At 48.1% G+C, this 24,895-nt stretch overlaps 1 protein-coding gene across 1 annotated transcript in view; it reads right to left on the bottom strand.

Annotated features, from left to right (window-relative positions):
* CLCN6 (chloride voltage-gated channel 6) overlaps positions 1-24,895 on the bottom strand; it is a 47,590-nt gene that overhangs the window by 8,912 nt on the left and 13,783 nt on the right. Inside the window, exons 8-18 of the mRNA XM_081954619.1 lie at positions 24,752-24,819; positions 22,095-22,153; positions 19,756-19,888; positions 18,503-18,616; positions 16,604-16,770; positions 12,598-12,727; positions 9,040-9,169; positions 3,528-3,681; positions 3,257-3,416; positions 1,373-1,479; positions 1,078-1,264 (exon numbers count right to left, since the gene is read on the bottom strand). Coding sequence (XP_081810745.1) covers positions 1,078-1,264; positions 1,373-1,479; positions 3,257-3,416; positions 3,528-3,681; positions 9,040-9,169; positions 12,598-12,727; positions 16,604-16,770; positions 18,503-18,616; positions 19,756-19,888; positions 22,095-22,153; positions 24,752-24,819 — 1,409 coding nt within the window. The remainder of the gene's footprint in view (positions 1-1,077; positions 1,265-1,372; positions 1,480-3,256; positions 3,417-3,527; positions 3,682-9,039; positions 9,170-12,597; positions 12,728-16,603; positions 16,771-18,502; positions 18,617-19,755; positions 19,889-22,094; positions 22,154-24,751; positions 24,820-24,895) is intronic.

Raw genomic sequence — 24,895 nt, 5'->3', positions numbered from 1 at the left:
TCCTCCCTTGAAAGACATTGCCGGATGTGAATGATCAGAATTCACAGTGAATTAATAAAAGGGGTTTTCGCCGGGACCGGGAGTTTGCTTCCTGCTCTTGGGAAGCCTCGGTCAGAACATTCATGCTTTAACAGGCAACATTCATGCAGGACTGACCGACCAAATTCTTCAGAATGGGGACATCCAGTTGTCCTTTTATCAGGCTTGGTGAGTGGCCAGGCCGATATCTTTCAGATGCCGCAATACTTGCATGAATGCAGGAATGAACTCATTGTCTCCTGCAAACTCCACTCCCCTGTCGCTCCTCTTTTTTTTCCTCTGGGAGGGGCCATTCACCTTCCACATGTGCCCTTACTCCAAAGTCAATCCCTTTTCTTTAGCTGTTCCCTTCGTCTGGCAGCTCTGGGCATGCACACACTGGGAACAGGCTCCAGCTGTTCGTCTGCCTCACTGATGTCTGACTCTGAAGGCAGCGGATAACTGCCAAGACGGCCCTGGCCCCCTCTCTGCCTCCGACACAGAGCCCTCATCAGAGCCTTCCCCAGACTCCAGGACTGGCCCAGGTTCCTCCCCAACCTTGTCACTGTTCGAATTTGCTGGCCGCTGGTGGGCCACAACACCATCCAAGAAGGGACAGGAAAGGAGAAAGGGAAAGAGGAAACACAAAGAAAAATAAGAAAAGAGGGGAAGAAAGCAAGGAAGGAAAAAGAAGGGAAGGAAGGAAATTATAATGAGAGGGAGGGAGGATCTAAGGGAAGTCCTATCTTAGCACTTGGCCACCTCAGGTGTCCCCCCAAAACAAGTGACATTGAGCTGGCCACCCCCAGCCCACAAAGTCACACATTGAAGTCCTCAATGAAATCAAGTTTGACACGCCTGCCCTAGTTAGCCTCCTAAACTCACAAAGTCAGTGCGTACTAAAACCCGCAACGTATAAAAATGAATGTTAGTTTTAGTGAAATCTGAGCGTTAGTGGAATCTGAGTGTTAGTGAAATAGTGAGCAAGGGAGCCGATGATCGTTACCTGCCGAGGATTCTCCTCCAGAGGAACAAGGAAGTCACCAATGGAAAACTCACCTTGAATTTAATATTGTTGCTGATAAGCTGGTCCCACTTCATAAACTCCTTCTCGTAGGCCCGGTTCTCGGTCACCACCGGGAAGGCATGATGGACCGTGGTGCGGAGAATGCTAACCAGGGACTGGATCCGGGTGTGGGGGTAGACGTACATCAGGTTGGGCTCCATGATGTCGCTCGCTCTGAGCCTTAGGGCGACAGAAAGGTTGGGATGAAATCAAACGCTTTGGAAACAGCCGGACAAGTTGAGTCCCCAGCTGGCGGATGTTCCCAGCCTTAAGATCGGCCGACCTTACTTGTCCATCTCTGCTTTGACTTCCCACTCCAGCAGGGGGACGCCCCGCAAGGCCACGTAGATGTCGTAAATCCCTTTGTTGAAGAGGTCACCCGTCCACTTGGCCACCTGCAAACAGAAGGTGGGGCAGGCAAGAGTTGGTCCTTTCCAACAATGAGTTCAATCCTACGTAAGAGGCAGATTATTTCTCTCTCTGGTAACAATGAGAATATATCTGCTGAACAAAACTCCGTATCGGCAACCGGAAGGGCATCTGGCCATTAAATCGCTCTGCTAGCTCCCTTCAGTTCCCCAGACTCCAGCCCGCAAGGGATTATGACAGGGGTTCTCAGCCTGTGGGTCGGGACCCCTTTGGGGGTCGAACGACCCTTTCACAGGGGTCACCTAAGACCATCGGAAAACACATATTTTCGATGGTCTTAGGAACCGAGACATCAATTTTATGGTTTAGGGGTCACCACCACATGAGGAACTGTATTAAAGGGTAGCTGCATTGGAAAGATTGAGAACCACTGGATTATGGGGTCATTAAATGAAGATGATGATGATTGAATCTTCATTTTTGGGGAGAAAGCACCCCTGGGTCTGTATGGTAAAAGTGGGTTCATTCCAACGACTCTCCGAACTTTCTGCCTACCCAAATTCTCATCTGGACTGAAGAAGTGACTTGGGTGCGTAACGAAATGTCTCCATTTTAAAACAATTATGGTGGGATATGGATCTAGTATATAGGATAAATTCAGCATATGCTAGAAGTCATAATGTTCCAAGGGAGATACATGTTAAATTTGTCAGGAGATCCACAAGGGATGAGGTGCTTGCGGCCCAAAGGGAGAGACCATTGATATATAAAGAGGAAGAGATCACCATTCTTAAACAGATCCCCCAAAAAATAAGAGAAAGAAGGAGGAAATATTCCTCCTTATCAAAAAAAATTATATAATAAAGGAGTCTGGTTTAGATGGCTGTTACCAGAGGGGATGTTTGTCTTCTGGGAGGGAAATAGGATTAGAATTAACACAGTTTAGGAGGCGGAAGCTTTCATTAAAAAGAATCTTTCCCTCCCAGAGGAGGAATTTAGTGGGAGTAGCGAAAAAAACAGCAAGACGCAAGCTGGGAGGGAGGGGGGCGTGGAGGCCTCCTCTGGGGGCAGGGAAGAAGGAGCAATATCGAAAAGGCTCAGATCACAAAAATAGAGGTATTTGGAACAATAGCAATTGCTGATATTTTAAAAAGTGACAAATAAAAATGTAGAAACACATGATTGATAATATAGAGTAAGATTTGCTCTGCTGCTTTCTTTTATATTTTGCTTTTAAGATTGTTAAATCTGTGAGCTTCTTGGAGGGATCTCCACCACCAGTGTGGAAGCTGCCAAAATTTTTGTTCATCCCCTTACCTTTCCCTATACATTCAAAAACCAATAAAACTTTGTTTTATTAAAAAAAAAAGAAATGTCTCCATTTTAAGCAACTTTGGTCCAGTTGCTCTGATTTAACCTTTTCAGATAAGGGGGGGCAAGTGTTCGATCACAGCTTCCGTGACAATATATATATATATATATATATATATATATATATATATATATATATATATATTTAAGGATAGAATAGAAAAACAAGAGTTGGAAGGGACCTCGGAGGTCTTCTAGTCCAACCCACTTCTCAAACAGGGGACCCTACACCACTTCAGACAAGTGGATATCCAACCTCTTCTTAAAAACCTCCAGTGTTGGGGCATTTACAACTTCGGGAGGTTGGCAAGTTGTTCCACTGATTCATTGTTCTCGTGGTCAGGAAATTTCTCCCTAGTTCTAGGTTGCTTCTCTCCTTCGTTAATTTCTACCCATTGCTTCCTATTTGGATGATGCAGGCCCCAGACTCACCATCAGGGTGATCATGATGGGTAACCCATACGTGATCTCGTTGGTGGACTCGATCAGGATAACCGTGAGGCTGATCGTCATGCGGACTACCCCGCCCAGGAAGGCGGCCGCTCCGATCAACGCAAAGGTGCCGGAGTAGACGTGATCCAGGCCAATGTAGCTGGGAGGAAGGAAGGAAGAGGGTTACGAGGTGGTCTTCGGAGCCAAGGGGGAGCGAGGGCTAAGGCTCTGCCCGGGGGAAAAGCAAACCCACGAAAGCCAAAGAGGGCACCTTTCCAGGAGGTTGGCCACCAGGCGTCCGTAAGAGGCCCCGCAGAGCAGCGATGGGACAAAGAGACCGCTCGGCACAGAAATCCCGTAAGTCCAGCAGGAGAGCAAGAAGTAGAGGAGGAAAAAGAGAGAGAGGGTGACGGGGCTGAAAGTACCTGGAAAACAGGAAGGGAAACAGGAAAAGGGGGTTGAGCAAAAGACCAAAAGCCAAGCCCAGCCAGCACCTCCTCGGCTTGGAGGGACCGTCTCATCCCACTGGGATTGGACTGTACCACCAGGAGGCCCGCCAGGGGTCCTGTCAGCCCGATTATCCCAGCTGGCCGGGTCCAGGAGGAGGACCTTTCTCGGCTGTGGCTCCTGCCCTCTGGAACACCTACCTCCCCCTCCCGGATATGAGGTCGGCCCAAACCATACTGGCCTGAAGACTTGGCTGTGCCAGTCGGTTGGCGGGGACCCACACAAGGGAGGGGGTTGATTGAGTATTAACAGATCCCACCTCCACCCCGCGCTCTCCCCAGGTGCCTTTGATCTTAATGTCTGATTTTAACACGATGTAACTGTGGGCCATCCAGAGTTACCCCTGTGGCCGGGTGGGTGGGGGGGACAAACTCACGGCTGTAGGCCGGATGTGTCACAGGCTGGCCACGCCCAGGCCTGGTTTAGTGAAGAGGGAAAAAGTCACGATATGTTAACGCGACGCTGCCGTGATTTGGTTTTTTTTTTAAATAAATAATTTTTATTAAATGTTTTGATCTTTAAAAACAATACAGCAAAGGAAAAAAAAACCAATAAGACAATACAATAATAGAGTTGGAAGGGACCTTGGAGGTCTTCTAGTCCAACCCCCTGCCTAGGCAGGAAACCCTATACCGTTCCAGACAAATGGCTATCCAACATCTTCTTAAAGACTTCCAGTGTTGGGGCATTCACAACTTCTGGAGGCAACTTCTGTTCCACTGATTAATTGTTCTAACTGTCAGGAAGTTTCTCCTCAGTTCTAAGTTGCTTCTCTCCTTGATTAGATTCCACCCATTGCTTCTTGTTCTACCCTCAGGTGCCTTGGAGAATAGTTTGACTCCCTCTTCTTTCTGGCAACCCCTGAGATATTGGAACACTACTATCATGTCTCCCCTGGTCCTTCTTTCTCTTAAACTAAACATACCCAGTTCCTGCAACCGTTCCTCATGTTTTAGTCTCCAGTCCCCTAATCATCTTTGTTGCTCTTCTCTGCACTCTTTCTAGAGTCTCCACATCTTTTTTACATCGTGGCGACCAGAACTGAATGCAGTATTCCAAGTGTGGCCTTACCAAGGCATTATAAAGTGGTATTAACAAAACAAAACACAGAACATACATAACAACATACAGTAATTATACAGCTTTCCCTATCGGCTTTCCTTCTTAGCTTTTATAATTTTCCCTTTTGCATTGCCTTCCTCTCACTATAACCTTTGTGAAGGAGGGAGATTTCCCCCCCCCCTTGAATTAATGAGGTGTGAATCGTCGCCCTTCCAAGCAGCGTATTTCCAGATAAGCAGAAAAATAAAACCCGAGAACATATTCTAATGAACAACTTTAATATGAAATAAAATAAAATAAAATAAAATAATACAAATCTTACTATCTAAATCTTACATTTTGGCAAGAGCTATATTGCCCACCTCCTTCGGCAGGCGAACGGAAGATCAGAAGGAAAGGAAAGGAATGTGATGACGTATTAGGAGACATGCGCAGTAAATCATTGTCAGATAAGAAAACATTTCTACAGTATAACTCAGAATATAAGCTCAAGTTGACAAACAAATTAACGCAGTGACAACCTTGTCCTATGATTTAACAAACCTAGTATTCACACTTATAATAGTGTTCATTATTGATATCTCCATATATTTGTATTCTCTCTTTTCTGTCTTGGCTTCTGTTTTCTAGCCACTCGTACTTTTTATTCCATACTTTATAGAAATCCGATTCTTCTCTTTCTTTTAGTTCCATTGTCATTGGGATGGCATGAATTTGATACCCCGGCCCTAGGGTAAGATGGGCAGCCGATAAATTGTATGTATGTATGTATACATGTATGGTGTTTTCCCCGAAAATAAGACCTGGTCTTATTTTGATTTTGGCCCCAAAATAAGCACCAGGTCTTATTTTGGGGGGGATATCTTGCCCGCTTACCTAAAGACTACTGCAGCCAGGCTTCCCATGCCCTGACCCCTGTTGTGTTGCCGCCCGACTTCTGTGGCCGCTTGCAGCTCGACCTCGTGTGGCTCATCGTGCAAGCTGTGTAGCGTGTTGTGTTTTTGCACGCACAAGTGGCGTCGCCCGTGCAATGAGCCTCGCGTTCTGCCACGAGTAGCTGTGTTGGTGCAATGAGCCTTGTGGCATCCAGGGCGTGGGAGGTCTGGCTGCCGCGGTCCTAACCATAAGCGGGTGCGTGGTGCGTGGGGAAGCTCCACCCACCCCCACCCCACCCCGCTTGACTTTTACGCCTGTGCCTCGCCTCACCTTGCACAACCCAAGGGTGGGCGGGGCTTAATGAGGACTTATTTTGGGGGTAGGGGCTTATATTAGGCACAGGTGTGAAAATCAGGCTCGGGCTTATTTTGGAGGTAGGTTGTATTTTCTGGGAAATACGGTATGTATGTGTAAATCAATCGATCCATCGATCAGCTTGCAAGCAGTTTAGGTCAGCAAAATTAAGGTGGCACTGGTTCAAACCCAGTACGAGCGTAGGTGAGAGTCAGTGGAGAGTTCCTCCCGGTCCGGCCATATCGGTAGTAGCCGGGAGCAGCTGACAGTGTACAGGTACGGTGACTCGTTTGGCCCAACTGCCCGTTCTATACCGGTTTTTAAAGCAACCGGCTAATTGCGTGCGCGCGCACAGCATGTGGCACCTGCACGAGCTCCAACAAGCAGCTGGATGTGTCATAGGGGCAGTGCCATGCACGAAAGGACGAGCGGCCCTGTGAGCATCGTACCGGTAGCGACGGGGAGAGGAACCCACCACTGGTGCGGGTGGAAGTTTATTTAATTCTAAGGTAAATTCAGCCAGCAAGCTTCTCTTTCCACCATAATCTCCCAGCCAATAGGAGGATCCGAATGGATCTTCACGAGAATATGGGACAACAGGAAAGGTCTGTTTTCGTGCCAGAGAAAGCAAAGGCAGGGTAAATTTAAGTCCCACGGGGGCAGGGGAAGAGGACTTACAACCTGCACAATTCCCTGTGTTTCCACACTCTTTCCAGACGTTTGAGATGCTCTAAGCGTGTGAACTGCTTGGGAATTTATTTATCGTATTTTTTCGGAGTATAAGACGCACTGGAGTATAAGACGCACCAAGGTTTTGGAGAGGCAATTTTTTTTAAAAAAAAAGTTTTTGCACATTCTGCAAACCTCCTCCAAAACGGCCTGTTTTTCGCGAAAACGGGCCCGTTCCCCCCTACCCCCCAAAGGGCATGGATAGCCTTTAGGAGGCTTGTAGAGTGCTCTTGGGGGCTGGGGGGGGGGGAACTGAGCAAAAAATGGGCCTGTTTTTCGCGAAAGCAGGCCCGCTTTTTGTCAAAAAAAGGGCATGGATAGCCTTTAGGAGGCTTGTAGAGTGCTCTTCGCGGTTGGGGGGGCAAAATTGAGCAAAAAAGGGGCCCGTTTTTCACAAAAGCGGGCCCGCTTTTTGTCAAAAAAGGGCATGGATAGCTTTTAGGAGGCTTGTAGAGTGCTCTTCGCGGTTGGGGGGGCAAAATTGAGCAAAAAAGGGGCCCGTTTTTCACAAAAGCGGGCCCGTTTTTTGTCAAAAAAAATGGCATGGATAGCCTTTGGGAGGCTTATAGAGTGCTCTTGGGGGCTGGGCAAAATTGAGCAAAAAATGGCCCGTTTTTCGCTCATTTCTGCCCTTCCCCAATCCCCAGTAGCTCTCTGAAAGCCTCCTAAAAGCTATGCATGACCATTTTGGTGAAGGGGGTGGGGCTTCGGGTGGCAAAAAAAATGCTGTATTCAGTGTATGACGCACCCAGATTTTCAGCCTCTTTTTAAAGGGAAAAAGGTGCGTCTTATACGCTGAAAAATGCGGTACTCTTGAAGTTCCTTAAAAATGCATGTCCCTCCGTGCCCCAACACAAGGAAGTAGTGGTGCAAAATTCGAAAGTGGCTGGAAGAAATTACTGAGCGAAAAATAGAACTCAAACCAGAAGCATTCTTACTAGGACTACTGGATCAAAAATTGGACAAACAATCTCAATACATAATCGTACATATACTCACAGCAGCCAGGATTGCCTTCGCACAAAATTGGAAAGAAACGAATACACCCTCAGACGAAACTACAATCAGGAAAATACCTGAGTGTGCAGAAATGGACAAAATGACAATAGAACTAAAAGAAAGAGAAGAATCGGACTTTTATAATGTTTGGAATAAAATATACAAGTGGCTAGAAATCAGGACCTAGTTACTTGCGGGATCGTATTCTGCCCCATACATCCCTGCGACCAATTCGCTCGCACAGAGAGGGACTCCTCCAGGTGCCGTCCACTAGACAGTGTCGAGGGGCGGCGCCTAGGAGTAGAGCCTTCTCTGTGGCGGGCCCAGCCCTGTGGAATGACCTCCCTCCGGATATTAGGACGACGTCCGACCTCCGTTCCTTCAGAGTTAAGCTCAAGACCCACCTATTCCAAGTAGCTGGCCTGGCTCAACCATGATCCAACTATATCGCTCCTGACGGGTTTTTTATTAATGTAATTCAATAGAATTTATTTATCGGGGTTTTTAAATATTGTGACTTTTTAATTGTTTTAATTGTTAATTGTTTAATTGTTTTTTAGCTATTAGCCTACCTCCTCCTTGTATACGTTTTGTATACGTTTTATATACGTCCTTGTTATATGTATGTCCTGTCCAGATTTGTATTGTATTGTATTGTACTTTGTACTTTATTTGTTTTATTGTACGCCGCCCCGAGTCCTTCGGGAGAGGGCGCGGCTTAGAAATAAATATTCTATTCTATTCTAAAAGCCAAAACAGGAAATAGAGAATACAAATAGATGGAGATACAAATAATGAATTACTATAAGTGTTTATACTATGCTTGTTACATCATAGGACAAGGCTATAGTAATAGGAAGGCAATGCAGAAAGGAGAATTATATAAGCTAGGCAGGAAAGCCGATATTGAAAGCTGTAAAATTACTCTATATTGTTATGTATGTTCCATGTTTTGTTTTGTTTTGTTGTGGTTTTTTTCCTTGTTGTGTCTTTTTTTACTGTTTTTAAATATTGAAACATTCAATAAAAATTAATTTTTTTTATAAAAAATGCATGTCCCTCAAGCCAGGAATTCCAAGGCATGAAAACCCCAGTTCCTTGAATTTCACCTTGGATTAGACTTCTCCAAATTTCTAACCGGGACCATCTGGAGCCCCTGCCCAATCCATCGAGGAAGGCAAGCATAAAAAGCGGAGAAAACAGCCCGTTCTTTTCCGCGCAGCTCTGGTATGAGCAGAGCTGGGTCAGGGACTCACCCTCCTGGTGAAACAGTTGTAAGATGGCCGACTCTTGAGGGTTGAAGAACAGGGTTGCCATGTCATTGTAAGTATTATTGTGACAGAAGAATGTCTTGATGCTCGAATTCACCTCCTCCGATGAGGAATCCTTGGCGGAAACAAGCACTGCGTTTTAACTCCGTTCCCAAAATCATGTCAAGCATCCCTAAACATTTACCTCCCAAGGTCCCTGAACGGCTGCAACCTTTCGAGATGGCACCTTCTCTCGGGAATGTTCTAAGGTTTCTATCCCTTGGTTTCAAATTTCAATATTTCTCCCGCTAAGTGGAAGTACAGGCAATCCTCGATTCATTTAGGGACCAAAGTTACAACAGCACGGAAAAAGAGTGACTTACGACCGTTTTTCACACTTAATAACCGTTGCAGCATCTATTTGTGGCCAAAATTCTGACCTTCTGATAAGCAAAATCAATGGGGAAGCCTGATTCACTTAGCAACAGTGATGCTAACTTAACGACTGCAGGGAGTCACTTAGCAACCATTAAGGGACTGACCCTGAAGAGCATCCGTAAGCTCCAGCTGGTGCAAAATGCAGCGGTCCGCCTGGTTTTGTGCATACCCTGGTGTGTACATGTATCACCTCTGAGGTGGGAGTTGCATTGGCTGCCGATTTGCTTCCGGGGGCAATTCCAGATACTAGTTGTGCCTGTTGTGGGATGTCAGCAGAGCTGGCAGCAGACTCAGACAATGAGGGGGTTGGGGAGGAACCTGGGCCGGTCCTGGAGTCTAGGGAAGGCTCTGATGAGGGCTCTGCGTCGGAGGCAGAGACGGGGACAAGGCCGTATGCCAGTTATCAGCTGCCTTCAGAGTCAGACATCAGTGAGGCAGACGAACAGCTGGAGCCTGTTCCTAGTGTGCGCACGCGCAGAGTTGCCAGATGAAGGGAACAGTTAAGGAACAAGGGTCTACTTGGGAGTAAGGCCATAGGTGGACGGTGAATGGCTCCTCCCAGAGGAAATAAAAGAGGAGCGACAGGGGAGGGGAGTTTGCAGGAGGCAATTAGTTCATTCCTGCATTCCTGCAAGTATTGTGGCCTGGCCACACTCCAAGCCTGATAAAGGTCGCTAATTGTGAACTATCTTGAAAGACTGTGGAGCGGGACTTTCCTGGAGAGGAATTCACCGTCAATTAAATAAAAGGGGTTTATAGGTACGAGGACTCGGCTTTGTGCTGCTGGGGAAGCCTAGGTCATAACAGTCCCCTTTAAAACCCGTCACGGTTCGGGACCAAGTTATCTGAGGGACTGTCTCTTCTCGGTCACATCTACCTGACCCACCAGAGCGGGGGAGGCAAGGAATGTTGCGGATCCCGTCCCCTAAGGAGATGCATCTGGCGAGACCCAGAAGAAAGGCCTTCTCCGTGGTGGCTCCCTCTCTCTGGAACATCCTCCTTCCGGAAATTAAGACTGGTCCTCACTATCACACTCTTTCAGAAGGCATTCTGCCAGACAGCCTGGGGACCTCAGAACGAGATGAAGCCCTTTCAATGGCTGGTATGAGTGTGTGTTGTCACCAGGGGTTAATTATTTTACTAAGTTATTAATTTATTCTTCTTCTTTTTATTTTAATGCACTCTCATACATTAAAACATGCACATCAACAGCGGCTGGTGACCTCTTTCTATCGGTCCACCTTTGAAAGTGTCCTCACATATTGTATTACAGTATGGTACGCTAGTTTAACAGCTGCGGACAGGAAGGCCCTACAGAGAGCGATCAATTTGGCACAAAAAACCATTGGTTGCCCTCTGACACCACTGGAGGACATTGCCAGATCTCGCTGCTTTAACAGAGTAAGGAAGACTCTCTGAATTGAAGCTGGACATCTCAATCTCTCCTTTCTACCACATTGGAGACTCCACTATTGGTATTGTACATTTACTCATGTGTTATTTATGTGTTGTGGCCCAGCAGGAGCCGTTGCAGCTGCCACCAGACTCCGAGAGTGAGGGTCCCTATGAGTCGGCTCTGGAGAATGAGGAGGACCTTGGGCAGGGTTCTGACTCTGAGCAGGGATCGGAGAGTCTGGTCGGCCACCAGGAGGCGCCTGAGGCATGGAGCAGCGGTGAGAGCCAGAGGAGGGGGGCTCCTGATGCCATGCCTTGGAGCAGTGGGGAGGAGTCACGGGACAGTGAATCAGAGATCAGCAGGGAGTTCTTGGACGCCCGTTATCGCCGCGCCCATAAACGCAAGGAGCGAGGGCGCAATTATCGGCGGTAAGGGCTCTCAGCTGCTGATAAGTAGACTCCTTCAGGCTATAAAAGGGTTGACTGATGGATGATATTGCCAGATCTCGCTGCTTTAACAGAGTAAGGAAGATACTCAGAGATGATTCATACCCTGGTTGGTGTCTCTTTGCACTTCTACCATCGGGCAGAAGGCATCAAGGTATAGCCAGCCGAACAAACAGGTTTAAAGGTAGTTTTCTATCCTTGGGCTGTGAGACTTTTAAATACAACCACAGTTTTTTTTCCTTTTTCTTTCTTTTTTCGTTTCCACTATAAGTTTGCATCGGTAAGACTAAAACCTATTTCGTTGTATTTATTTTGTACAATGACAATAAAGACTATGCCATTTCTTTTACATGGTTTTGATATCCCTGGGAGCCACCTGGAGTCGCCGTGCGCAAGCAGGCGGCAAGATAAGATTTTCTAAAATAAATGCGTCAGTACGTTCCTGATAAAACTGTATCAAGAGAGGTTGACTGTGGAAGTGATACACAAAAGCTAATTGTAGCCAATTGACACACTTTCTACAAGATATAATGTAAGTGATACAAAACAAATGATTGAAACATACTGATGATTTTGTGTTAAACTTAAAACTGCTAATACTTACATAAATGTTGATATTTTTCTATCTTCGTTTGTAAAAGTTGCAAGACCTGGGCGGGCTTCTCCCCCCCCCCCCCCGCACGATGTAGCTGTCAAAATGTTTTATAACCCTATATCCCCTTTTCCTTGTAAAATTTTTAAAACTAATAAAAAATTTGAACAATTAAAAAAAAGATACAATGTAAGATGATTATTTTTTGTGTGTGTTGTTCGTTTAATAAAAATTTAAAAAAATTAATTAAAAAAAAGAGAGGTTGCAAAATTCACTTAACAAATGCCTCACTTAGCAACAGACTGTGGTTGTGAGGCAAGGACTTCCTCTATCTATCCTCTAAAACAGAGAACTTCAGCCTTCGCAACGTTAAGACTTGTAAGACTTCAACTCCCAGAATTCCCCAGCCAGCCAGCACGGTATGCAACCTGCAGCATGGATGGCTGAGGAATTCTGGGAGTTGAAGTCCATAAGTCCTAAAGTTGCCAAGGTTGGGGGACTCTTGCTCTAAAAGGGAGCTCCCCCCCCTCCCCCGAGACCCCCTCAAGGTCCCTTCTCTGAAGGACACGTTGTGATGGGGCTCTACAACCGTTTCCCGGGGCGACCTTCAAAAGGATTTTAAAAAAACCCAGAGGTGACAGAGGTGCCCATCCATCTTTGAGGCGCATAAGCATGAAACGCTCTCCGCTCACCTGCAGGCTGAAAGAGGAGCTGTTGCCTCCGTGGTCAGCGGAAGAGAGCGGCCGGCATTCCCCAAGGACCATCGAAGCAACAAATATCACAAGCGTGGTTGTCAGGCACACCAAAAGGCTCTCCAGGACTCTGCAAAGCAACGCGGAGAAACAGGTGTGATTCGGTACGCCACGCCGATGTCCTGAGAGGTCACGGAGGCGGAGATACCTGTCAGAATATTCACGAACTGGCAGAGACGTGGTAACGAGGTCAGCCAACGAACAGGCATGGCAACAAGTCAGCCCAATGGGAACTATTTGGTGACTTGAGAGCCAAGGTAGACGGCTTGGAGCCTGGGCGTGGCTTACCTATGTAACTCCGAGTCTGTGCAAGAGAACTAATCTAGTCTGCTCTCTGAATTGAAGCTGGACATCTCAATCTCTCCTCTCTACCACATTGGAGACTCCACTATTGGTATTGTACATTTACTCATGTGTTATTTATGTGTTGTGGCCCAGTAGGAGCCGTTGCAGCTGCCACCAGACTCCGAGAGTGAGGGTCCCTATGAGTCGGCTCTGGAGAATGAGGAGGACCTTGGGCAGGGTTCTGACTCTGAGCAGGGATCGGAGAGTCTGGTCGGCCACCAGGAGGCGCCTGAGGCATGGAGCAGCGGTGAGAGCCAAAGGAGGGGGGCTCCTGATGCCATGCCTTGGAGCAGTGGGGAGGAGTCACGGGACAGTGACTCAGAAATCAGCAGGGAGTTCTTGGACGCCCGTTATCGCCGCACCCACAGACGCAAGGAGCGAGGGCGCAATTATCGGCGGTAAGGGCTCTCAGCTGCTGATAAGTAGACTCCCTTTCAGGCTATAAAAGGGTTGACTGAGCATACGTCCTTTGCAGCAGTCAACAAAGAAATCCTGCAAGAAGTTTTGGTCTTGGAAACGTAGCAGGCTGGATAGCTGCTTTCGTGTCTTGTGTTTGTGAGCCTTGTCGTGGTGGTTTACTGCCAAGGATCTGTCTGTCTGTCTGTGAAATAAACACTGTTAAATAGTATTGTTCCGGAGGGTGTTCTGTGTGGGAAAAGGAGGAAGGGGGGGGGGGGTCAGAACATTTATGTATATGAAGAAGTGAATGAATCCTGCTGAATCAGTTATCTCTGCGTGTGCTTTCTAGGTGTGATTTTTCTGCAACAAGCTCCGACCACACCCATCGCCCCTCCCTCCAGCTGAGCTAGGGGACCCCAAAACCCTTGATTTGAGGTGCAGGTAGTCCTCGACCGAAGACCACCAGGGAGCCCAAAACCCCTGTTGGGAAGCGAGACATTTGTTTAAGGGAATATCGCCCCGTTTTATGACCTTTCTTGCCACAGCTGTTAGGCGAAGCGAATCTGGCTCCCTCGTGGACTTGGCTTGCCAAAAAGGTCGTAAAAGGAGATCACGTGACCTGGGGACACCGCGATGGCCGTAAATATAGAACCGGTTACCGAGCGCCTGAATTTTGATCGCATGCTCAAGGGGAGGCTACAAAAGTTGCAACAGGGGAAAAATAGTCCCAAGTCACTTTTTTTCAGGGCTGTTGTAACTTTGAGCGGTCGTTAAATGAACTGTCGTAAGTTGAGGACTAACTGTAGTGAACGTGAAGATGCACTGGTGAGTCTTCTCTCCATGGCGCCCAAGGCAACGTGGGAATAGTGTCCCTCACACTTGCCCACAGGTCCCCCCTTGTATACAGAAAACGAAGTACAGGTATCCTTGACTTACAACCCTTTCTGTTTTGATGACCATTCAAACGTACAACGGAGCTGAAAAACGTGACGTATGGCCATTTTTCACACTTACAAGCCGCCGTCATGGGATCAAAAGTCAGCCGCTTGGCAACCGACTCATATTTATGACGGTTGCCGTGTCCCGGGGGGGGTCATGTGATTCCCCTTTTGCAACCTTCTGATAGGCAAAGTCCACGAGGAAGCCAGATTCACTTAACGACCGTGTTATTGACATGAGGACTGCAGTGATTCATTTAATGACTGTGGCAAGGAGGGTGGCAAAACTCACTTAACAACGGTCTTTGCTTAACAACAGAAATTTGGGGGGGCCTCAATTGTGGTTGTAAAATGAGGACTACTTGCATAGCCCCTTCCTCTTCACCCCAATACACCCTGGTACCCCAACAGCTATTGTCACAAATGTGCCTGCCTTCTCTTGATTTACACAGAGTAAAGCAGAATAGTAGAGTTGGAAGGGACCCTGGAGGTCTTCTAGTCCAACCCCCTGCTTAGGCAGGAAACCCTATACCAGTGATGGCGAACCTTTTTTGGCTCGCGTGCCACAAGTGGGGGGAGCGCAGGGGGGGTCGAGTGCGGGCGTGCCGCACCCATAATGCAACGCGCGATCCCCCCCCAGTGCACATGCGCGCACAACGTGTGACCCCCCCATTTTTACATTTTTTTTTTGCCCTCCCCAGGCTCCAGGGGCTTTATAGGAGCCTGGGGAGGGCGAAAAGAGCCTCCCCCGACCCCCCGGAGGCCCTCCGGAGGCTTCAGGGACTGTCCGGAGGCTTCCCTGAAGCCTTCGGAGCGCTTAAAACCACCCTCTAAGCAAACCGGAAGTGACTTCCTGATTGCTCGAGGGTGGTTTTAAGCGTTCCGAAGGCATCAGGGACGGTCCCTAAAGCCTCCGGGGGGCCGGGGGAAGGTCTTTTCGCCCTCCCCAGGCTCCTATAAAGCCTCTGGAGCCTGGGGAAGGCGAACAATAACTTTTAAAAAGGTGAACTCAGCTTGCCAGCGCACGCATGCATGCTGGCCAGCTGACAGGGCAGCGCCTCGCGTGCCCTGACAAATGGCTCCGCGTGCCACTTGTGGCACGCGTGCCATAGGTTCGCCATCATGGCCCTATACCGTTTCAGACAAATAGCTATCCAACATCTTCTTAAAGACTTCCAGTGTTGGGGCAGTCACAACTTCTGGAGGCAACTTCTGTTCCACTGATTCATTGTTCTAACTGTCAGGAAATTTCTCCTTAATTCTAGGTTGCTTCTCTCCTTGTTTAGTTTCCACCCATTGCTTCTTGTCCTGCCCTCAGGTGCTTTGGAGAATAGCTTGACCTCCGCTTCTTGGGGCAGCCCCTCAAATATTGGGACACTGCTATGATGCCTCCCCTAGCTCTTATTTTCATTAAACTAGACATAACAATAGCAATAGCCCATAGACTTATATACCACTTCACAGTGCTTTTGCAGCCCTCTCTAAGCGGTTTACAGAGTCAGCCTCTTGCCCCCAACAATCTTGGTCCCCTTTTGACCCACCTCGGAAGGATGCAAGGCTGAGTCAACCTTGAGCCTGGTAAGAATCGAACTGCTGGCAGTGGACAGAGTTAGCTGCAATAACATTTACACTTATAGACCACTTCATAATGCTTTTACAGCTCTCTCTAAGCGGTTTACAGAGTCAGCCTCTTGCCCCCAACAATCTTGGTCCCCTTTTGACCCACCTCGGAAGGACGGAAGGCTGAGTCAACCTTGAGCCTGGTAAGAATCGAACTGCTGGCAGTGGACAGAGTTAGCTGCAATAACACTTACACTTATAGACCACTTCATAATGCTTTTACAGCCCTCTCTAAGCAGTTTACAGAGTCGGCCTCTTGCCCCCAACAATCTGGGTCCTCATTTTACCCACCTCGGAAGGACGTAAGCCTGAGTCAACCTTGAGCCGGGTAAGAATCAAACTGCTGGCAGTGGACAGAGTTAGCTGCAATAACACTTACACTTATAGACCACTTCATAATGCTTTTACAGCTGTCTCTAAGCAGTTTACAGCCTCCTGCCCCCAACAATCTGGCTTACCCACGTCGGAAGGATGCAAGGCTGAGTCCACCCTTGAGCCTGGTGAGATTCGAACTGCCAAATTGCAGTCGGCAGACGTTGCCTGCAGTACTGCACTCTAACCACTGTGCCGCAGAGGATTATCCCCCAATTCCAGCAACCGTTAAAAAGCCAATAACCTCCAAGCACTGAAAAGGCCCCCGGTACCTGACCAGCTTGGGCTTGGGGTGCACGTTCCTCATGCGGTATTTTGCCAGCCTCTTGTTGATGCAGTTGAAGGTGGCCCCTAAGAGGCCCCCGCCGACCCCCATCAGGATGAAGAAGCCCAAGTCCACGATGGTCCACAGGTGGCATTTTTTGTTAGACTCTGGACACTGGAGATGGGGGACGGAGGGATGGAGAGACAAGACAAAGGTAAGTGGTGCAAATTCCTTGCATGTTTCATGGCCGCAATCCAGCTTTCTCTAACGTAAAAGGGGCCTGTTGGCTGCCGGCCCCTCCAGCAGCCGAATCAGAGGAGGAGGAAGAGGAGGTGTGGGACAGGGTCAGCATCAAAGCTCTAAGGGGTAAGAGAGAATGGAGCTGTCAGAGAGAGAGAGAGAGAGGCGGGGCCTGGGCCATCCATCAGCCCTGTGATGGAGAGCCAACAGCCTCCAGGTCAGGAGGTGGCTGATGAGGAAGAGGAAGAACAGCCGAGTCTAGTACCTGATGAGCAGATGCACAAAAGGCAGAGGAGAGGAGAGTAGTGGAAATCTATGGGCCGGTCCTTGGGACAGAAGAGCCACTGCTGCTAGCGAGGCCCGGATAAAAGACAGGGGACGGAGATGAATAGGTGTGGCAGACAACTAGTCCTCTCCCTGTTAGCCTGCGGTGAGAGAGAAACTTTTTTGCCGGGGTTGCCGGCGTTCCTAATAAAGGAATCTTTGAGTTCAGTTCAGAGGAACTTTGTCATGTTTGGGGAGCTGGGGGAGAACACCTGCATCAAGGAAGGCTCTGAGGCCATTTTTAGTAGGGGTTTCTTGTCTCAAAGGCCACCTCCTATCTGAAAACCACAGGGGAATAAAAGAAGACTGAATTATTATTAAGATAAAGGTTCCCCTCGCACGTATGTGCTAGTCGTTCCCGACTCTAGAGGGCAGTGCTCATCACCGCTTCAAAGCTTAAGAGCCAGCGCTGTCCGAAGACGTCTCCGTGGTCGTGTGGCCGGCATGACTAGACGCCAAAGGCGCATGGAATGCTGTTGCCTTCCCACCAAAGGTGGTTCCTATTTTTTTACTTGCATTTTTATGTGCTTTTGAACTGCTAGGTTGGCAGAATCTGGGACAAGTCACGGGAGCTCACTGCATTACGCGGCGCTAGGGATTCGAACCGCTGAACTGCCGACCTTTCTGATCGACAAGCTCAGCGTCTTAGTCACCAAGTCCCCTTCTGAATTATTATTAGCTGAGGGCATTTTTCTACATGGGTTTTTGTTGTGGCCCAGCTCGATCTGGTTGAGCTGCTGATGGGACTCGGATAGCGAGGAACCATATGAGTCTCCCCTGGACGATGTGGAGGACCCTGTGCAGGGTTCAGACTCAGAGCAGGGACCAGAGAGGCTGGTTGGCCACCAGGAGGCGCCTGAGGCATGGAGCAGTGGGGAGGATCAAAGGCAGTTTGTCCCTGATTGAGAAGGGCTAAGAAATGGAAGCAGCAACTCCGTAGGCAGGCTCAAAGAAGATGATTAAGCACAGGTGGTTGTGGATTGGCCCCTCCCAAGAGAGATTATAGGTGAGGCGTTGGGAGGGGACATTTGCAGGAAAACAACCGTTCAAATTAGTAGCTAAGAAAATCTACCTGTGTATTCTAGCCGCGTCTGTTCGTTTGGACTATCTGCATTGCTTCATTTGAATTATCTGGGTTGCTGCAGAGCTACTCTATTGAACGTGAGTTGTCTGGGCCCTCAGCCAAAGGATTCGTTATCTCAGTAATTAAACAGCAGCGAACAGCCAAGCCTGTGTTCTGGTTTATTCACAGGCGTGGGAGGCAGGGGTCAGAACAGGTTTTTAGAAGAAAAACATAGTTTTCTAACCAAGGAAAAGAGATTCAGAGACAAGTAAGGCCTACCTTGAACTCTCCAAAATTCAGCAACCCCGGCAACTGGAAAGACCCCCAGCTTCCAAACTGAATGCCGGAGCGGAAGAAGTTGAGGGTGAAGGTGGCGGACATGGAGCAGAAGAGCTGGAAGGAAAAGACACGCAAATTCAGGTCATTCCCGGAAACTGTGTGGCCATTTTCTAGGTCCTAAAAGCGAGCTTCGACTTACGACGTTCGTTCAGTGACTGTTTGAAGTTACAACAGCACTGAGGGAGAAAAACAACAACTGATGACCGTTTTTCACACTTATAACCGTTGCAGCCTCTATTCATGGCCACGTGATCAAAATTCGGGACACTTGGCAACTGACTCATATTTATGACGGTTGCGGTGTGCCAGGGCGAGCCTTTTTTGCAACCTTCCGAGAAGCGAAGTCCATGGGGGAAGCCAGGTGTCACTTATCCACGGTGTTGCTAACTGAACGGCTGCCAAGATCCACAGAACGACGGTGGCAAGCCATGTTGTAAGATGGGTCACCGTCTCGCTTAGCCGCAAAAATTTCGGGGCTCAATTGCGATCGTAGGTCGAGGCCTGCCTGTCTATGCCATGTTCGGAGCAAAAAGGTCTGCTGACAGCCCTCTGTCCTGACCGAGGCTTCCCAAGAGCATGAAGCCAACTCCTGGTCCCGACGAAAAACCCTTTTATTCATTGACTGTGAATTCTGCTCATTCACATCCAGCAAAGTCTTTCGAGGGAGGATTTACGGTCACAGACCTTCTCTGGCTTGGAGAGCTGCCAGGTTGATATCTGCAGAACTTGGCCAGGAGTCTCGGAGAGTCAGGAACCAATTAAGCAAACTAATTGTCTCCTGCAAACTCCACTCCCCTTTCGCTCCTCTTTTATTTCCTTTGGGAGGGGCCATTCATAGTCCACCTGTGGTCTTACTCCCCAATCAACCTTTTCTTTAGCTGTTCCTTTCCTTGGCAACTCTGTGCATGCATACACCGGGAACAGGCTCCAGATGTTTGTCTGCCTCACTGATGTCTGATTCCGAAGGCAGCTGATAACTGGCATACGGCTCTGGCCCCATCTCTGCCTCCAACACAGAGCCCTCCTCACAGCCTTCCCCAGACTCCGGGACCGGCCCATGTTCCTCCCCAACCTCCTCACTGTCCGAATCTGCTGCCAGCTGTGGTGGCGGGCCACCACACCTTCCAGGAACAGGAGACTGGCAGGGGTCTTGCATCCTGACCCACTTGCCAGAGCTGAGAGTTTGGTCTCACCACTTTCCACGTGAGGCCCTGGTTCCAAAAGGAGGAGCCTTCTTCCAGGCTGAAAAGCGTCCCTCCGATGGGCGCCCCGAAGGCTGCAGCCACCCCAGCGGCCGCACCAGCAGAAACAAAATCTCTTTTGTCCCTAAGAGGAGAGGGGGGGAAAAACAGAAGGCGTCGGAGGAAGAAAGAATGAATAGGAGAGCAGCATTGTATTTTTCCACACCCCACTGGGAAGGGCAACGGGCGTGTTTTAAGACCCTGATGGCTAACCCTTTTCTCCTCGCATGCTGAAATTGGGCATGTGCGCGCAACAGTGTGCAACCACGCCCATAAAGCAATGCACCCCACCCCCTGGGCATGCTCTCCCTCCCCGCTCCCCATTTTGGGCCTAGCAGGCCTTCCTGAAGCCTCCTAAAACCAAAAAATGAGATGCCAGCCCCCGCTGCCGCCCCCGCACTCCCCCCACCACCCTGTACATGCATGCGCGACCCTTCTGCGCTCCCCCTGCCCATGTGCACTACCCCTCCCCGCTCCCCACACACGTGTGCCCCCCTCCCCGCTCCCCATTTTGGGCCTAGCAGGCCTTCCTGAAGCCTCCTAAAACCAAAAAATGAGATGCCAGCCCCCGCTGCCGCCCCCGGACTCCCCCTCCCACCCTGTACATGCATGTGTGACCCCCTGCGGCATGCGTGCCGTAAGTTCTCCATCAGGGTTTTAAGTAGTACATTAAGTGGCTCACAAAAGCTAGAGCAGTGTTTCTCAAACTTGGCGACTTTAAGTCCTGTGGACTTCAACTCCCAGAATTCCCCAGCCAGCTATGCTGGCTGGGGGATTCTGGGAGTTGAAGTCCACAGGACTTAAAGTTGCCAAGTTTGAGAAACACTGAGCTAGAGCAACAAGGTAAGGAGGGACCTTGGAGGTCTTCTAGTCCAACTCCTTGCTCAAGCAGGGGACCGTATTCCATTCTGGACAAATAATTGTCCATAATCAATGAATCGAAAAAGGCCCAAGGGGAAGTTCTAGTGATACACAGATGGTTTAAAACTATCCTTCTCAGAATTTCTTAACTGTCCATGCTGGCTGGAAGCTAAACCATAGTCTGCTCAGTCATGGTTTGTCAGGAAAGCTCCAGGCAATTAGATTCTCAGAGTAGCAAATATGGCTTTCGATTCAGATCTGGGTGGTTTTAAAGCAGATTTTGAAAAGGAGTTCACCCCTAATTCATAGCCACAACCTGTTAGGGAGCCTCGAAAATACCAAGGGAGAAAAAAAAATTGCAGGTGGTTTTATTCACCGTGGAGTAGCCGGAGACTTTTTTAAAGAGCTGAGCAGATTTCACAATTACAAATTTTAAAAAAGAGGAGGAAAATAATTAGCTTTTCCATCCATCGGTGTCAGTGGTGTCCTGACAGCTGATTGGCACTCAATCAAGAAAGCACCCATTGATGCGCCAATTGCGTCCCCTATTGGACCGGAATGCCCTCCGCACAGTCACCCATGCGCTTGTGACGTCCCGACTGGACTACTGTAATGCTCTCTACATGGGGCTCCCCTTGAGATGTACCTGAAGGCTGCAGCTGGTGCAGAATGCGGCCGCGCGGACAATTGTGGGAGTCACTAGATACTCCCACGTAACACCTCTGCTGCGCGGGCTGCACTGGCTACCTGTGGCTTTCCGGGTGCGTTTCAAGGTGTTGGTTATCATCTTTAAAGCGCTCCATGGCACAGGACCTAGCTATTTGCGGGATCGTATCCTGCCCCATACATCCCTTCGGCCGATTCGCTCTCACAGAGAGGGACTCCTCCGGGTGCCGTCCATTAGGCAATGCCAGCGGACGACACCCAGGAGTAGGGCCTTCTCTGTGATGGGCCCGACCCTCTGGAATGACCTCCCCCCGGACATTAGAACTACCACCGACCTCCGCTCCTTCCGTAAGAAGCTTAAAAGCCACCTGTTCAATTTAGCCGGCCTGGCCTAATCCCAATTTTAGTCCCTCAAGCCTGCATTTTTAAATTTTTAGGGGTACGCTTTTTAGTTGATTTTAACTTTTATTATTCTGTACAGCTGAATTTAGGTTTAATTCGCTTTTAAGGGTATTTAAGGGTGTTTATCTTTTGTATCTGTTTTTAATGAGATGCCTGTACACCGCCCCGAGTCCCTTCGGGGAGAGGGGGCGGTCTATAAATTTTGAAAATAAATAAATAAAATAAGATGAGAGGGTGCAATTGCTTCTCTATAAGAGACCCAGCATGGCAACCCACAGCAAAACATAGCTAAATTTTCACCACTGTGAAAAAAAGCAAACTTGAAAACATTCAGGCTTCTCCTACGCAGACAGCCACCGTACCTGTCACTTCGGAAATAGGGGAAATTAAACTGGATTTTCCTTAAAGAGATACTCTGGAACTGCACAAAGAAAGAGAGGGAGAAATTCAAGAAAGAGGATACCTATTTGATTATACACGTTAACTACAGCAGCAAGAATTGTATTTGCCCCAAATTGGAAATCAAATAAGCTACCAACGGATGAAGAGATAATAAAAAAAGATATTAGATTGTGCAGAGATGAATAGGTTGACAATGAAAATAAAGGATAAAGAGGAGTACTTCAAGACATGGGGAAGATTCTATGATTGGCTAGAGAAAGGAAACTAGAAAAGAAAATAGGGAGAAGATATAGAACCCAGACGAGGCACTGTTAAATGGAAAAGGACGGGGGAGAAGGGGAAAACAGAAAAGAAAATGTTAAATATACAAGTATACAGCCAAAAGCGAGATATAAAGGGGAGGAAAATATAGCTAGGATAGATAAGCGAAGGTAAGGGAATAAGAAATGATATCAAATTATATTTGGGTCTGCGGAAATACCATCCCAAGGAAATAATAAACTGAGGATGGAAAGGGACATCTACAATAATAGAAAAGAAAGAGAAAGGAGGAGAACTTGAAAGGAAGATGGGGGAAGAAGAAAGAAGATGGGGGCAAGGAGAGGAGGATGGAAGGGAGAGGAAGAGAAGGAGAGAGGGTAGGAAGGGGAAGAGGAAGAGCGGGAGAATGGCAAGGGAAGAAGGGAGGGGAAGGAGAGGAAGAAGGTAGAGAAGGGAGGGAGGGATAAAAGGATGGGAAAATGAGGTGGTGTTACAACAGGAAGAAGGGATTGTAAATAAAGCAACCCAAATTGTGTATTATGACCTATTAAATGAAATAACATATGTATAAGAATGATAAATGTATAAAAGAATAACAACTATGTGAATGTATACTTTAAATGCTATGTAAGCGAATAAAATTTTTTAAAAAAATAAAAAGAGAGAGAGAAGGAAAAGTTAAGTGAATGAAGGATAATTGCTGCTTTGCCAAGTTTTATATATATTAAAAAAAAAAACCCAGACAAAATTCACAGGGAGTGATACTACACAGGTCTTACAACAATTCATTTAGTGACCGTTCAAAGTGACAACGGCAGTGAAAAAAGAGACTTACAACCATTTTTCACACTTACGACCGTTGCCGCATCGCCGTGGTCACGTGATCAAAACTGAGAGGCTCGGCAACTGACTCGTATTTATGACGGTTGCAACATCCCGGGGTCACGCGATCTGCTTCGGCGACCTTCTGACAGGCAAAGTCAACGGGGGTGGGGGTGGGGCGGGAGGCCAGATTCACTTAACAACTGTGTGACTAATCTTAACAGCTGCAGAGATTCACTTAACGACTGCAGCAAGAAAGGTTGTAAAATGGGACGAAACCCGTTTAACAAATGTCTCAACTTAGCAGCAGAACTTTTGGCCGCCATTGTGACCGTAAGTGGAGGACTACCTGTAATTATCTGAAGTGTCCATTTTTTTTTTCTTTTTGGAAAGAAAAACCTGAAAAGGCGATGAACTCTTCTTAAATCTCACAACTGCAAAAAGCAGACACAAAGCTCACACATCTGGGGTCAGGGATCAGCGCCCGTTCTAGGTTGGCTAAATTCTGAAAGACGCAAGTGGCAGACCTGGGATTTTTCCCGTCAGAAATCTCTGGCCCCGAATGAAACCCCCTGAAAAGCGTTAACTAAAACTCATCTTTTTTTAAAAAAAATCTGCATTGGAACATACCAAACACCGTACTTTTCGGATTATAAGACGCATCTTTTCCCCCACAAAAAAGGGGGTGAAAATATGGGTGTGTCTTATACACTGAATACGGCATTTTTGGCCTCCCGAAACCTTGCCTCCTTCGCAAAAATGGACGTGCAGAGGGTTTGGGAGACCTGCAAAGTGCTCCTCGGGGCTGGAGAGAGCAAAAAATGAGTGGAAAATGGGCTGTTTTTTGCTCCTTTTTGACCCCCCTGCAGCCCCCAGGAGCACTCTACAAGCCTCCGAAAGCCTATGCATGCCCTGGTTTTTTTTGCAAAAAACAGGGCCATTTTCGCGAAAAATGGGGAGTTTTTTGCTCATTTTTGCCCTTCCTGTGGTGACATGGAGGCAAGTGCGGGGAAGAAAGCAGGGCTCTGCCTTTTGAACCCCGATATACACGCTTGGAGGATCCCCCAGAGGGATGCGCTGAGCTTGAAGGGTGAAGCGGAGAAGTAGGGACACCCCAGAACGAACGAGGTGGAAGGCGATCGCCCGTTACGACTGGGGATACCCTTTTTAACCCAGCATGTAAGCGTTCGCCGCTTGCTTCACTGAATGGTGGACCTGAAGCCTCGGCAAACCACCAAATAGAAGAAGGAAGGAGGAGAATTGAATCAAAAACCTTTTTTTTAATGTACCTCTTCAAAATCTTGGTGTGTCTTATAGTCCGAAAAATACAGTATTTTCAAAAAAAGGTGTTTCCGTCCCATTGGGATGAGCCCAGTGATGGGGGTTCAAATAATTTAACAACCGGTTCTCTGCCCTAATGATTTCTCCCAGCAACCAGTTCACCAAACCGCTCAGAAAGTTAACAACCGGTTCTCCCGATGTGCTGCAAACTGGCTGAATCCCACCACTGGACGAGCCTCGTGCTCGCGCTCACCTGAGGTAGGCCAGCCCCGACGATAGCGCCACTGTGGATCATGGGGCCTTCCTTCCCTACAAAAAGACCTGGGAGAAAAGATACAGCCAGTTACGGGAACGCAGCCAACTCCCTTCGCAACGCCAGAAAGACCAAAGACCGTGA

This window comes from Natrix helvetica (genome assembly GCF_964273705.1).
Source record: "Natrix helvetica genome assembly, chromosome: 5".
NCBI classification, from domain to species: domain Eukaryota; kingdom Metazoa; phylum Chordata; class Lepidosauria; order Squamata; family Natricidae; genus Natrix; species Natrix helvetica.
The sequence above is the reverse complement of the archived record's forward strand: the minus strand, read 5'-3'. Positions and strand labels throughout refer to the sequence as shown.